Source organism: Ooceraea biroi, chromosome 2 (assembly GCF_003672135.1).
Source record: "Ooceraea biroi isolate clonal line C1 chromosome 2, Obir_v5.4, whole genome shotgun sequence".
In the NCBI taxonomy this organism is placed as follows: domain Eukaryota; kingdom Metazoa; phylum Arthropoda; class Insecta; order Hymenoptera; family Formicidae; genus Ooceraea; species Ooceraea biroi.
The window spans coordinates 16,611,217-16,627,584 of record NC_039507.1 but is presented as its reverse complement, the minus strand read 5'-3'; the positions used below and the strand labels follow the sequence as shown (position 1 = coordinate 16,627,584).

Below are 16,368 nucleotides of genomic sequence, written 5' to 3'. Positions count from 1 at the left end.
GTCGTGGCGGAAAACGGTGGTGCCGCAGCGTCGTTGTTCGCATCATCGTCGTCGAACAGAACGGAGCCTGTGTAATGTGCGAACGTGAAGTGCCAACGAGATTGAAGCACTTTTAACAAGATGACAAAAATACTTCCCTCAGTAATAAGAATTTATGAAAATTTAAAAAAATTTTCATCCTTGATGCTATTCCATTCTTGACTAGTCGCAGTTTCTTTCCAGAATCATCACATCTCGATGCAAACGTGATCAAAATTTATGCCTGCTGAAAATTATTGTAGTTATGTTAGACTACTATATGTGTTTGCACGTTTATACAAGAATATGATTACCTGATTAATGTTAAAAAAATATTGAAAATGTTTGAGAAATGTCGAAATTTCTTTAGGTTATTTTCATAAATATTTGCGTATTGTTAATAATAATTGCTGTATAAAATTGTCGATTTAAAAGCATTTATGATACAGTGATGCGCACATTACAGACGCATATTAATGATAATAAAACTTAATTACGTTGTAATTAAGGGGCTAAACGAATGCGCTAATTTAAATGGTAAAGAAATAATCTGAGTTGATGCGCACAGGAGATCAAGAATCGTTGTAGTTAAAAGTGACTACAATGCAAAATGTTTAATTGTTTTAATGTCTCTAATTCTGTAATTTAAATTAGCTTCGATTAATTAGGCTGTTAACTTCGCTATTTCAGATCAATCGTTGTTACACAATTTACGTAATAAGCAAAAGAAAATCGACTAAACAGAACAACTAATCAAAAGTTGTAATGTAATTGATATGGCCAATCAATTTTCTGTAAAGCGGGAACGAGGGTGCGGACAAGGCAGTTACAATTATAACAGAGAGCTCTTGAATGAGAATTTACAGACGATTAATTTATTCACGTTTAATATGATGCTTGCAGTACATTCCATATAAGAAGTAGAATCGATAGGTTCTTAACAAACTCGTGACGTGTCAACGCAAGTATGTAAAGAGTATGTAGTATCGACGATATTTACAATAGGGTATCATACGCGTGTGTGTGTGTGTGTGTGTGTGTGTGTATACTGCACGTTTGTATGCATGTATGTATCTGTATGATCGCATTCAGATTGGTAAATCGTGTGTCAAGAGTAAAGAAATTCGTGTCGAAGTACAGGAGAACGAAATAAATGTAGGTTCATGCCCTTCGCGTTTTCGTTTTTACTCTTGAACCTTAAAATAGCACTCCCGCATAAGCTGTTGGAATGTCGCAACGACTCCTCAAGCCTCGAACACTCATATTCCGGTGTGTATGGTACTCTTCCCCGAGAGCGCCAGTTTAAATGCTAAATTGGATTCGATGATCGCGCACATTGTTCTCTTTTGCAGACAGAGGAAAGACTCAAAACTCAATACTGCTTGGATCACAAGGCCAGCGTAAACGCGATTAAACGTGAAATAGAAACGTTGCTCGGACGAACAGGAATCAGTGTGATAAAAATAACAGAAATTTTGTAAAAACAATTTCGGCACTACTAGCGTTCCCTAGAAATCTTGCGACGGAACGTTGACAACGCGTCTCGAACGCGACTTGGAAAATATATGGAATGCTATCTAAACTAGTTTGAATGATTAGAATCATACGAGGACAATCAATTCTCGATTAGTTCGCTCAAACAAATATTATTTCATTGACCTTATGGACCCCGTCAGACCAGCTAAGGGCAGGAATAAATTCAGATAAAGTATGCTCGTAAATACTTTAACTGTCCATCACGAATCGTACGAAACATTTTAGGTCGCGACAAAATAGTGCAAATGACCGTTCGCAGAACGTTTTACAGACTAAAGATGGAAATACGTGAAATCGTTCGGCTATTTATGCACGAGTAGAATTCGTTTATTCGATTGGCGCCGCGTAAGGACGGTGAGACCGCTATCGTATTGTATGTACATACATGCACGCGAATTCATGTTCCACCGTGTCTGAACGAATTCACGTACGTCAATGACTATATTCAGGTGGATTTCGATAGGATACCTTACGAGATAGCGACAGCACTTCTAACGTCGATGAAAGGCCACCTAATTTCATGCGACTCTTGTTCACTTCTCCGTTTTTCCCGCGTGCATTGTTTCACGCTTAAAGATAAAACGTTAAGCCCTACGATGGGCTCTGGATGGTGGACTATCTTATTCGACGCTGGTTCGTAAAAAAGAACAAGCATGTACGTACAAGTAAGACCTATCTTTCTCTCTTAAACATACGTTCGGATCACATCGCGAGTTCCCGTCTCAAATTTTTACGAATTTACAGGATTCTCTTTGTGCGGAGGCTTTTTGACGGCGTTCCTTTTCTTTCCCTTTACCTTGCACTAAAGATAACAGCTATAGGGCTAAATTACGCGTTCCACGTAGAACTCTTAGAGATTTCATTCCTTCACAATCTGACAACAACTCCAATTTCTCGTACACTTAGAAACAGTTAGTTGGAAAAGATCCTTGTTACTTGTGTGATGGTTGTGTTGGTCGTTATTTAAAATTGATCGTTTAAATTGTATGTTTAAATTCGAACACGAGCGAGACATCGCCATAACGAGTCCTGCAAGGAAATTCATCTCTCGGCCCTTCCGTTGGGCCAGACGTCCCTTTGTTCACGTCAACGGTGCTTTTCCGACGAAGTGCCTGTACTTGTTGCACGCCGCGTACTTGGCCTCCTCCGAGACGATCGACAGACTCGAATGTTGCCTCTGACGTCGACAAAGCGCCTCCCTCGACGGCTTTTTATTTCCGTTGCCGCAGTCCAAAGCGTATTGCAATTCGCTCGCCATTTCCGAGCACACGGACTTCTGAAAGTTCCACGAAAAGACGATGCGGGGAAACTCGCGTATTCGATCGTGAACGAATCGTTCAGCTCAAACTCTCTACATTGAAATCCGGGCATTAATTTTTATTTTATTTGCAAGTACGCTGTGGAAAGTTTCATTAGAGGAAAGTAACCTCTATTCCAAATGTTTGAGCTGAAAGATTGGTATTACTTAAGAATCTATAATAAATGGTATGATTAAATATAACGGAAGAAAATGAAAATAGAAGATCATATTTAACTGGTGACATAATTTTCAGCCAGGAAAGTCCGAGGAAAGTCAAGTAGAAAGTTTTGATTGAACTGTGCAAGCAACAAGTTACAATTGCACGTAATTATGCATGCATGCAGATTAAGATTTCTTTCAGACGTTGAGTTTAATTTAATTTCATAAACTTTACGGAAGAATTCTCGCTATAACAATATGATTAAATATCAATAAAATGAATGAGAGAGATTCTCTTTTGTTATACTGGTTTCAAAAGTAGTTTAATTTGTTTCTTTCAATTAACGTTAACGATTTATGTATGGAATTTGAATCGTTCACACGAATTCAACTGATTCTTCTATCTAAAGAGGCTAAAAGATTGATGAACGTAAAAATAGCAACAGGACAATACATAAAAAGTAGATGTATGTGCTCACCTCCTGTGAATCCGTGACGGGAGAGAAGCAAGAAACATTGCGACACAACTAACAATGTCATACTAAACTGTCATACAACGCGGCGTCTTTTCAACTTTACTTATTACTACAAATAATGTAACATTTTGAAATCGCAATCTTCGTACAAGTTAATTCGCCGTAACACAGAGATTCGTCTATTCAATAACGGAATTTCGGAGCCCGCGTGCTTCTTTGCATGGATCGGAAATACTTTACATCATGGTAAAAGGTGCACATGGATAAAGATGATACATTTTCATTTTCATTAACGTTCTAATATTACGTTTCTCTAAACTGGATTTATTTTATTAAAATGGAGTTACAGTTAATACTACATATGGAATATACACGTGAATATACTTTTTAATCAATTTTTGATTTATATTTGAACAAAAATATATTAAAAATTGAAGAGAATTTTTTCTGTCTGTCGACAGGCAGAAATTTAATATTCTTTGCATTTTGAATATTTTTCTGTTTCGCATTTATGCGGCTTTGGAGATTTCATTCTCAAAGTAATTAACAGACAAGTACTATAATTTGAAAAATGATAAGAAGATTATAATCAATAAGAAAGAATAAATTTGGTAACGTATCTTCTTTATATCCATCTACTCCTTTAGTTATGGTATCATCATCATTATCATCATCATCATCTCGAGAAGCAAATGTGGACTCCACGCATACGCACGATCGCATCGGTTAGCTCGACAGCTACACGTTATGTACAGTAAAATGTCTTGTAATCTGGCACGCTATACATTCACTATCTAGCTGGTATAAAATTGTGATTGTTCTTAAAAGTCCGTCCGTTACCACAACACTGTAATTGCAAACACTGCAGAATTTCTGTTTTTTGTTTCGTTTAGTATTTCCACGTCGATCGAAAGGTTCACGAGGGCGAACCTGGCCTTTTTTGTTGCGAGGCTCAAAGTCTTTCGTCATTAATCTAAGTTTTGATATGAGCAAATAGCAAACACATTTTCTGACCTTTCCAATCTTTCTCTTTTACCGGCCTGGGATACATATTATATTTATTGTGCACGTTGTAATAATTGTAGATTTTTCTACTGAATATTAATTTATCAAATTTCAATTATTTGCTACATAAAAGGTACGAATCGTGCAATCGCGAAAGACCGGCAGATTAGTCCGTCCGTCAGAATATCGAACAGCTTTTCTTTTTGTATACCAAAATTTGCCGGAAAAGACTCACGTTTTTCGGACCGTTCTGTGTCGCATCACATTGCCGGTATATTTGACAAAACGTGTGGAGAAAAATTGATAAGGTCAAGGCTCGTTGCTTCTTCTGTTCGATTATTTTGTTCGTTCCTATAACTTTACACGGGTTTCCGGTCACTCGTGATGGAGTTCTTCTGTAGGTCCACTGAACTCGGATCGGATACGCTTTGAGGTACGGCTTGAGTTTAAGAATCTGTTTTCGCAGCGCAGCGCGTACCATCGTTAATGCAGATCAGTGAAACCTTCGCACATCGGTTTCCCCGAGGATTTCTGCTTCTAGAACAGAACATCAAAATACGCGAGTCAGATTCGTTACATCAGTCATCACTGTTGCGATTGTCGAATAGCAAAGCGGAAGAAGCCGCGCATCGTTACAGTCATCCCTGCTCGTTGGAATGGCGATAAAAGTAGAGCTATCATGCTTCCTCGTTACTTTTTTTAAAAGCATAAAGCAAACATACTAAGCATTATTTATCGTCAGTTGCAACTTTTACGCGAAGCGAATACTACAATTGTTACTCCGCGATGTATTTTAAGCGAGAACTAATTTCGTACATTACCGAAAAAGCTAATTGATGAATTCATCTATGTTCAATAAGATCAAATATCTAATTATTAGATCTATCTAGGTAACATGCGTGTCTATTGCGTGGAGTATCGCGATAACGACCGTACGCGACCTGGGATTCACGTGATTGAGCCCAAGTCTTACGTATCATGCAGCATGGGAGTTTAGGTGTGTGCCATCCGATCTATTCGAAGCTCGTGCTATTCATGGCAGGACGCGAGCCTTCTCTGTATAAGATCGATTTAAGCCGATTTGAATTTTTAGAGGGTCTCGCCCCGTGCTCCCGTATAACGTTCCCTAAAGTAGTGCGGGGTTTGAAAAGGGATGCAGCAATACCGCCGACGTTCGCCGGCTTATAGGGCTGTTTGCTTTTGAGTACGCGCGGAATGATCCGCGCAAAGCTGCATATTCGTATCCCTGGACGAGCCCTCTTCAAATAGTTGCCTGTTTGCTTACCCGTTGAATGTATGCAAACGGTGGTACGAATACATATCGCGTAGACCGCACGTCGGCCACCATGAACCGCGCCGCACGAGGTTTTACGTAGTACATGCTAATTCCATTTCCCCGGCCAAAACGAATCCCGCTCGAAATTTTTTCATTAAGTTCTCGCTGTCTTCCTTTCTGCGGCTGCGTCTCTCTATCTTTGTCTCTCTTTCTCATAATCATGACGCCCTCGTGTAATGCCGGCAAGCATGCTTTGTGCTCGTGTAAATTCCAGGGAACGTATTAACACCTTAGGATATTAGAGCAAAAGACTCTCCGTGACATCAAAGCAGAAGAGACGTATTCAAACGTATGCTTAATGAATTCTTTGAATCCGTCAAATTCAAAAGCTGCAGAAAGAAATTTTGAAAAAGTAATTCAGCAGTAGAGAAGATTCTTCCTTTTAGAAATTATTAATTAATCCCTTAAAATATGTGTATATATAATTTTCTATTAAATTTTTCGGTTTCCTCTATCTCTTGCAGAGCAAAAATTCGAGTTTGAACTGTCCGAACTGTTTCTCACGTGTGCTGCGTGAAGCGCCGAGTACTCCGAGGAGATTTCGCGAAAACGCGTTGAGGAAATTCAATGTGAGAATTTGGCACTTCCTCGCACGAGGCTGGACATTTGCGGGTTCAACTGCTGCGGACGTTACTCGCGCGCAACGAGACATGGGGATAATGACGAGAGGTAACGATGCGCGGCGGTTACGGGCATGCCAGAAAAGTGAGGAAAATCATGCGCGCGCGGATGGAAACCGAGAGAAACGCGTAATCTTCGGCGTTTCCGGCAACGAAGGGTATATCGATCACCGCGGGGTGATTCGGACCGTTCGAGCGATCAGACCCGAGTGGTTCTGTACCGAGACCATTAGAGAGGAACTCCACCAACGTGCGAGCATCAACTGATGTATTCGCGTGGTATATCCGGATAGATCGCGTCGGGGTCGAGACGCGTGGCAGCGGAAGCCGAGGCCGCGGCTTCCGCCGACATCACCGCGCGATCCTCCTCCACGTGCTATTTCGCGTCACTCACCCGCTCCTCGATGGCTACTTTTCGGCTCTTCCACACGAACTCGCAGACCGCGATCACGCAGGCGACGCCCATGCCGCCCATCAGCACCACGAAGACACCGCCGACGTTCGCCAGGCCGAGCTCGTTCGCCGCCGAGCTGCTTTTCGAGGTGTCATCCTGTCGGCCGTGAGAAACATCATTAGTCCATGACGCATTAACGCCGATGCACAGTGGGCTAAACTCGAAAAAAGCTGGCCAAAAGTAATAACTCGAAAACATGACGTTTTAGAAAAAAATGTTTCAAATAAAAGTTATAGGGCTTTAAATCAGGTATTAGATAATAATACTAGTATGACCTTGAATAGCGTTGCCAAGGTCACGCAAAGGTCACCTTGAATTTTTTAAATGGGAACCTCCAGTTTTCATTAGATATTTTTGTAGCTTACCTCAAGAGCTTTTCAGAACACTATAACAAAGTATTTATCCGTTAAATACTTCGAAGTCATGAAGCTTGAAAGTTACAGTCGCTACCGCGCCGCGTCGTACGTTTCGCGGCATTTAAAAATTTCACGGTGATCTGTACATGATCTTGACAACACTATCAAGGTCATACTGGTATTGCTATGTAATGCTTCACTTAAAAACCTACAACTTTTATTTCAAACATTTTTTACCAAAACGCCAAATTTTCGAGTTATTACGATATGAAAATTAAAATGAAACATCCTGTATATAACGCAAAGGTGTGCGTTGGTGTGCACAATTCAAACGGAAATACTTAGTTTGAATCCTACACAAGATGATAAAACAAGAATCCCGAACAGCCTTTTACAGCTATTTAAAAAAAATGATATTGAACTTTACTTCTTTCTTATATTTTAAGAAACCAAAAACTTAGATTAACACAAATTGATGAACAAACATTTTTAATGGTTATAACTGTTTGGGAAAAGAGTTTCAATTTTATTTATAGAGTAAAAAGCAAAATTACTTGCATCCGCATACAAGAATGTAAGCTATAGCCTATACTCATTCATAATTCGTTTTTAGGAACATTAACGCGTTGCCTCCTATTAATTGTTGATTAATGGGAAGGAAATTTTTCCTACGAAACTCCATTCACATTTTTGAAAATACTGATATCCATGAATCAAAAAAGGTCGAAATGCACAGATTTCCAAGAGTTGAAAAAATTCGACTTTTGGCCAGCTTTTTTCGATTCTAGCCCACTGTGCGATGGTTTAGCGCCGAACGTGGCTAATGCACCGCTGGGGAAACGGTGGTTTCCGTGTTTAGTCTGTTGCGCGTCGTTAATGCACGCATGGTCTTCGCGCTTGGGTGTTCATTATTGGAGTGATTCACAAAGGGTTGCGCAGATCGCCGACATTATCGCGAAAATTTCATCGCGCTCACTCGCACGCACAATCTGATAAATTGAAGCGCCGAGAGGAAGTGGAGGGAAGAGTGGTCTCCACTGATCGTTAAATCTCATCTAAATACGCTGCTTCTATATGTACGTGTATATAATTCGTACCTTTCGATTCATTTACACATGATATTTTGCACGGATTAATGTTATGTCATATCCAATAGCAGGTTTGTCATATCGCAGCTTTTTTTTCCGTTGATTTTTATCAACATGTGCGCAATAAATGTTAGCGATTTTAATATATATTTTATTAATATATCCGTTTTTAATATTACAACATGAGCTTTGTTTAAAAAAATATAGATTTAAGGAAAAAGTTTTATTGAGAAAGTGATTTTCTAGGCAAATTTTACAGAATGAGCACACATAAATTGTTCTTTGATTAATTATCAAGAGGTAATAAAATTTAATAATTCCAGATTAACTTTAAAAAACCATATATTACAATTAAATTATGAATAAATCATTTATTTCTGTTTTGACAAAAATTGCTAATTGTATCTCATTTGCTTTGAACCGTGAATGTGTCGTTACATTTTTGGCGTTCTTCTATACAATATAGTCGCAGCATAGCATCGAGGAGTTAATTCCTCCCTTGCATAGCTACAATTGTCCGTCTACGTTAATTCGTCAAGCGACGGCAAGTTTCTTCGAGGGAGCAGCCGGCAAATTATTGGAAGAATTTATCGACGTAGCTGCGCGAGAAATAGCGGCTCATGCCACGGTGATCGTAAACTCGACGAAGCCTCGATTTCGCGAATTCGCGAAATAGTCTTCTCCGCGCGTCGTCTCAATCCCCTCAGTAACCCTCTCATTCATGACTGACGAGGCGAGTTGCTGAAGGCGCAAGAATTTCGAGCGCGCACTTCTTGACTGCGCTAGCGCACCAGAATATTCTTCCCGAGAAAAGTACGGAAGAGAGACGTTGTATTAAAGCGAATCCGCACCATCTCTTTTTAACAGTCGTTTCACGGATAAGGCGGATATAAAGAGGATAAAAAGAGAAGCAAAGACATGTTGTAATAAGTAAATAATAATCAAAATGTGAAAAGTCTTTATAAGCATGCGTACATGAAGACAATAATTAATTACTATTATATAATACATTTTACATGTATACTTCTACTTGCTCTATTTTCTCATATTTCTTCTTCTTCTGAGTAATTTTTAGACCAATCTTCCTTATTTAAGCTCAATTTCTTATTATATCATCATGTTTTTATGATATAGCCTTTGTACATCATTATTATAATAAAATTCGCAAATATGTATTATAGTGTTAAAAATAAATCGTGTAAATTCGTCTAAAGCCAAGTCTTTACTCACCCTGCAGGCTCCGCCGCCCCGCTTCTCCTTCCACCAGCGCGTCTTCAGCATGTGAAGCTTCCCTTCCTCCTGGAGTTTAAGGATGGCCCCGCTTATGGCCGTCCTGTACGGCGAGTCTGAAGTTCCAAGGTCGTTTTGAAGAACTCCCTTCCACGGCTTTTATCGCCTCGTAGCGTACTTTCGCGAAACTTTCGGTAGTACCGTTGCGGCAATCGTTCCCTCGCGCCAACGTTCCGCCGGCAATTTCGCGCGCGATCGCTTCCACCATAACGGCACTCTCTATCGAGTGGCATCTTCGTGCAGTCGCAGGATCACCGGTAGGACGACCGGCAACGCGATTTTATTTGATCTTTCGGGATAAGTGCAGGGATAGAGCTGACTAACGCGTTCGCGCGATCTCGCGGGCGATGACTCGTCGAAGGAACGATTCTCGTTTTCCCGCTATCACAGTCAGATTTGCACATGCTGGAAAAGTTCTAATTGAATGACATTTTCTTTATTTGAACGATTCGGTTATGCCAATATATAAGTATCTTGCGATATGACTGGATGCATGTTTTTTCTTCGAAATCAAGGTACCGCTTCTGTTAAGTTCTGTTAAGCTTGCATGGTATCAAACTATCGACATTTTGTGAGCTAAATATTTGTTCTATATTATATATCAAGATTGCAAAATTTTATGAAGTCCTTTTGTTTTGCTCTTCTGTTTTATAAATTCTTTTATTTATATAAAATGGCAGATAAAATTATGATTTATTATCAAATTATAATTTGGCAGAACTAATAACAAAAGTAAAAATTATTATTTCAAGATTCATGTAGTACGCATTTATTTCCTCTCTATTTTTAATTTTTTATCTTTGTTCCTTTGTTCCGTATTTTTATGCTTCTGATAAGAGAATGCATTTGAGTATCACATGAAGTTTTCGTAATTCCCTTAGCAAGATACGTAGTGGAGTGGTTTATTAGCACATTACTTACTTGGTGGCATGGCTATACCGTATCCCTTGGAGTCCAAAAGACCGCCGACTTGAGTAAGGTCGCAGTTCCTCTCGATTACGTATTCGATGGAGGTGGATTCCATCAGGAATGCGTAACTGCCTTTCCCCTTGATCACACGATCCACACCCTCGACGTTGCTCGACGTAAATACCGTCGGCTTCGCCGAATCCATGAAGGACCACATGCGTTGGTACGTCGAGAAATTGGAATCCTAGATCACGCCGAGAATTTCGTGGTTGAGTACGCGTGCCGCTAAACGATGGAACGTCGGAGTGGAAATCGGTTAACCCCGAAGTAGGCATGGCTTACTTCGGAGGAGAGATAGGGAGAGAGAGAGAGAGAGGGGGGGAGAGAAAGGAGGGATCACCTCTCGCTTACATCCCTAATTGCACGCATCAGCACTCTCGAATTAATAGAGGAATATTCTCGGTCGCATCATGCGGTTCCGATGTTGCTTCAATTGAAGATTCTTAGCTCGCCGAAGCTGAATTCAGCTTAATTGTGGAATTTGCGATAATATCTCAACTTGGATAGCTCTTTCATGGAACCACATCGTTACTTGAAAATTACAACAGTCATCAAACAATTAAACAGAAACCTAAAAAAGAAATACACAGGAAATTAAATGACAGAAAGGCTTATATCTTATTAAAAATTATATATAACATGTATAAGATCAAGAAAAAAGATTGCAACAAACTTAACTAGTACTTTTTTGATACTTGACTACAGTTACAATTGAAAAAAAATTGTGCTTGTTTTCAAATATTTTATAAAATAAATCCAACTGTAAGAAAAAAATCTGTATAAAATGTTAAAATATAGAAATAAGCGTCATAAATAATTAATAACTTTCTCAGTTTTTTGTCTACAAATATTTCTTAACATTTCTTTGCTCCTTGACATCAATTCAGCAGTAATGAGTTTCTACTTTATTATTTTACTTTACTCTATTTTGTTACGTATGTTTATAGAAACAGCACAGAAGTGTTAATCTCACCCTGAAGAAGGCCGCCGTGCTGCCACCCTTGAGCGCGCCGTATTTGATTTTCGTCTGTTTGGCGAGGTCTTCGGCACTTTCAATCGGGGAATCCATTCTCTCGACGGTGAGGAAAGCCGCCAGATTGGCCGTGTAAGAGGAGATCATGATTAGCGTGAAGAACCACCACATTCCGGCAACCATGCGAGTCGACACCGCCCTGCGATAGAAGAGTTCGAAGGCTGCAAGATAGTTCTTCACAACAGGGCGCATTGTACTTCGAAAAATTCGCAAAAATTTGCACGATACGAACCGTTCATATGACCGTCCCGCTTTTGCAGAGGGGTGGCTCGATAGGGGCGGCACACTCATTGAAGATACGATGTCGCGGAGAAAAGAATCGATTGCGCACTTACCGTTTGCGAAAGTTTTCGAGAGTAAGTTCGCGCGGGGGTAATGAAGCGCATGGAAGCTCAACGCTTTATGTAACGATCCGGTCGTATATGTCGACGGATATAACCCGTTTCGTACTTAAGCGATCCGCGTTTGCCATTAAATGGCAAACGCAGGAGTTTGCGAGCGGGACGGACGATATGTACGGAGCGCATGCGGAAAAATTTACACTAAAATAATTTTATGAAAACTAAAATGCGCGTGTATATAGATATAAACGTGATATGTTATATGTCATGTATAACGAATACGTGGAATGATTAGAAACTATTTGCGTAATGGCATTCCAAGCTGCTAGTGCATGCTACGCGACTTCATGCATTTCGATAATTAAAAACGAGGAAGAAGCACTCCAATCAGTGTCAGCTGTATTCATACACGGTGACAGGTGGAAACCGTAGCCGGAGTGTATTCGTCAGCGATTTTGACAGACGCGGATCACATTTCTCGCCAGAGAACTGTGTCTGGCAAGGAGGTTTTTAATTTCGAGCATTAAGCACCGTGCTAATTGGATATCAAGTTAATTCTCTAAAGGGGAGTCCGCGCCGAATTAATTAGAAAGTAAAGTTTTGTTACTTCATTATACCAGTGCAGCTTAATTCGCCATAACTGTTTAATTAAGTAGCTTGCTAATTAAGTCATCGATTAAATTTTCATTAAAGGAAGAGTCGGCGGTGAAAGTTAAGGAATACATCCCAGCCACTAGTTTCCGCGTTTGCCAGTATACTCGGCAGTCGGTTACATAGCCGGTTGCAGCAAGTCTACGATATAGCACGGCCAGTTTGATCGTTAGGTCCATAGCGGTTCTTATATCTTTCGCGCAATCTACGACAACGCGTTATATCCTCTCGCTTCCTTTATGCGATTTCATCGAACTACCGTTAAACCACACTGATAACCGACAGCGGTATAACGAATTTTATGGCGTGGTACTTCACGTCAGAATAATACACTGCGTGCTTCTTCGGTAACTTACTTCGGTGCTATATCGGAGCCTTGCTGCATGAGCGAGCCTATGGTGAACCAGAGCGAGTTCAGCAGGGTGAACTCGTTCTCGAGGACTTCAGACTGCCCGTTGCACGGATGGGGGTTCTCCCACTCGTAGGGGCTGAACCTGCAGACAGGTGAAACGGGAAGGACCGAGATTAGATGTCAAAGCGTGCACCTATCCACGGATTATCCGTACTATCCTGAAATGACGCGATATATATATATATATATATATATATATATATATATATATATCTGTAGTATTGTATTACACCCATCTTATTATGTCCCACGCTCAATTGAGATTCTTCGTCGACTTGAAATTGCTATGATTTTTACGTAACACACATAATTGTCAGTGTAATTTATTTAGAATAATAAAGATGCAACGAAGTAGATATGATTATGTATTTTCAATACAAAAAAACGATTAACTTTATTGTAACAAAGTTTCTCTTATTTTAATCATTTGTCCAAAATACGCTTAATAAAAAACGAATTGGTAAATAAAAAATAATAATTTTTCGAATAATGACATCCTTTGTTCTGTAAACGCTAAAAAATCATACGAATACGTTTGTTAATTTAGCTTAGCTTAGCGATTTATTAAGCTGTGCTTCTCAGATCCATCCACTCCCGTGATCTATGCGCATGCATCAAGAAGCAATATTATAATGTTATCGAGGATTAATTAGTTTAGTGGAACATGCAACAAACGCAAGCGCGTATGTTGCACATGGAGATTATTATCTCGAGAGAGAGCTTACTTGGGCAGAATATCACAACCCTGCCGCATTAGGGAGCCAATGGTGAACCATAAGCAGTTAAGGAGCTTGAAGCGATTCTCCAGGCGATCCGGATTTTTGTTGCACGGATGCGGGTTGTACCATTCGTACGGCGTAAATCTAAACTCAATGGTTCCAAACTCCTTCTGATTTAATGATATCAAATGCTTTTTTTCATAAAAAGAACTATCACTAAAATCCTTGAGCTCGTTTTAATTCTATTGATGCAAGAATCTATAATAATTGATTCTATAATAAATTTATCTTGATATTTTAATTATTTAAAAGGATATTTATCAAGCTCAATAATTTGTATAAAATAATTACTGCCTTATGAGATAATAGAACGAATTATATTAGGTTGCATGAAATTATAAATATTACATCGAACGAAAATAAAAGAAAAATTCTGACCTTTTTGCATTAAAAGTATCAATTTGAATAAAATTATATCAAACAAATTTATGGAATGAATATAAATAATGTTTTAAAATAAAATAGATTCATGTTTCTTGCTTAATAAAACGCTTTAATGAAACGCGTTATAGAAGGTGACCCGATCGCGTTGATTAGATAAGGGATCGAATTTCCAGGATAACGTCGCGACATTTTTGTCAGGAATTTAAAGTGGTTTCACTTGCCTGGCTAGTATAAAGAGGAGCACGGAGACCCCGAGATAAGCTGTCGCCATGTAGATCCAAACGTCGAGACTAAGAGGGCTGAGGAAGGAGAACAAATTCGGCGGTTGCTTTATGGGTTTGCGGTAAAGTATGCTAATCCCTGGAAATTCAAAATTCTCGTTTTATGCTTAGCCACGGCACAGAGTAAAATGCATTGACGTGTGGACACAGTGGACCGAGTATAATTACTCGTGAAATTTATTCCGTTTTCGTTACTGCCACGTATGGCTTACGAAGTATACACAGTGACTCAGGAAATTGCGCCCGAGATGTTATTTCGAGATGGAGATATGCAAGACAAAGATTGCCCAGCTGTGCCGAGATCTTATCTCGTTATTTTAACGTTCAGAGAATTTTTCATCTGTAACAGAATCGACATGTTATTCTTTTCATACGTCACTTTGAGTTCTTGATATTTGTTCAGACGTGTAATCAATAAAACGTAATTAATAAAAAACAAAAACTCGGTGTACTACGTCCACACATTTCCAATATTATTAATGTTCGTTTAAAACGCGTGCTTATTTTCACTCTAATGTTAACATTAAAAGACTTGCGTTTCGAGACTATAAACATGCAACAGTATCGTTAAAAGATATTACAACACTATACGTATAAAGAGATAGCGTCTTCTTTTGCAACTCTCTTTACATCTTACGCTTTATACGATATAAATCAGTTATACTTAATTCCCGTCGTAACTGCGTTTATGGAAATCGCGAAATAGCGACGGCGTTTATCGCGCGACGCGTCATAGCGTCGTCAGCTCTCACCTAAAGGCATGAACGGCATCGTGAAGTCTACAGCCTGTTCCCGGTCGTAAGTGATGGTGAGATCGGCGATCGCTAGATCGGCCTTCTGATCGAGCAGCTCCTTCATCATGCCGTCCCATTCCTTCGTTTGCTTGTTGTACGAGCCGTAACGTCCGTCCGGCACGAGCCGAAACGTATAATTGAATCCAAGTAGCCGCGATATCTCGTAAATCAAGTCGATGCTGTAGCCCTCGAATTGCGAGTTTCCGCTGAGCTTCTCGCTCGAGTCCTTCCGCATGCAGTACGGTGCGCTCTGCGACAGGGTAATGAGCTGCCGTCAATAGCGTGCTGGATATATGCGTCTAAGGGCGCCGCTCTCTCTCTGTGTCTATCGATACGAGCAGTCGGGCTTATCGACGATAAGCTCTCGACAGCATCGATTCGTTGCACACGAGCCTGCGAGCGAGGCTATATAATATCTGCAAAAGTAATCTCAGCGACGCTCATCACGTGTATCAAGATCGAAGTGTGCTGGATATACGAAGGATCGTGAATAGCTTTTCGTTATCGCGCCCTTCCGTCGAAGCGAATTTTTATAACGCGCCATCGAAAATCGAATTTCTGGAATGTTACCGATCTCGATGCGTTTGATTTAAATCACTGGCTCGGAACGTGACTTTCGTAGCAAAAGTTTGTTGTAAACTTCGCGAAGTACTCGTTGCAAATTTATCGTCAATAATTTAGCTGCCTTCGTGCACTAATCGGAGAAACATCAGAACCGAATTTCTCTTTGCGAGAACGCTCGATACGTCTCGTTTTCTTATTAGTCGGCCTCGCCGCAGGAAGCCTACCGTTATCCCTTTCTCGGCCTAGTTGCCGAGCACTTAATACATTATCGAGTACATTACTTGTCGCTGCAATTAGCGCGAGAATAAGTAATGCGAGTCGAGCGCGCCGTGAGAAGTTCAATTAAGTCGCGCGTATTCGGTGCCGGTTCGCGTTTTCATCCCTCTCGCGTTCTCTTCTTTCCTCTCCGAGAAAAAGGCAGCGGAAAGCTAACGAGCGTGTAGACTTCGCTAATGGACAGAGAAGAAATTTTCCACCCCGCTGTGACGGCCGCTTAATGCAGCGATCTCCCTGTTTTGCTCG

General features: G+C 40.1%; 1 protein-coding gene across 1 annotated transcript in view; it reads right to left on the bottom strand.

Moving 5' to 3' along the window:
• The window catches only part of LOC105280161, a 386,539-nt gene that overhangs the window by 10,197 nt on the left and 359,974 nt on the right, over positions 1-16,368 (bottom strand). Inside the window, exons 11-19 of the mRNA XM_026967845.1 lie at positions 15,241-15,532; positions 14,429-14,567; positions 13,770-13,907; positions 12,989-13,126; positions 11,581-11,779; positions 10,560-10,791; positions 9,579-9,694; positions 6,845-7,000; positions 2,638-2,830 (exon numbers count right to left, since the gene is read on the bottom strand). Of these exons, the coding sequence (XP_026823646.1) occupies positions 2,638-2,830; positions 6,845-7,000; positions 9,579-9,694; positions 10,560-10,791; positions 11,581-11,779; positions 12,989-13,126; positions 13,770-13,907; positions 14,429-14,567; positions 15,241-15,532 (1,603 nt within the window). The remainder of the gene's footprint in view (positions 1-2,637; positions 2,831-6,844; positions 7,001-9,578; positions 9,695-10,559; positions 10,792-11,580; positions 11,780-12,988; positions 13,127-13,769; positions 13,908-14,428; positions 14,568-15,240; positions 15,533-16,368) is intronic.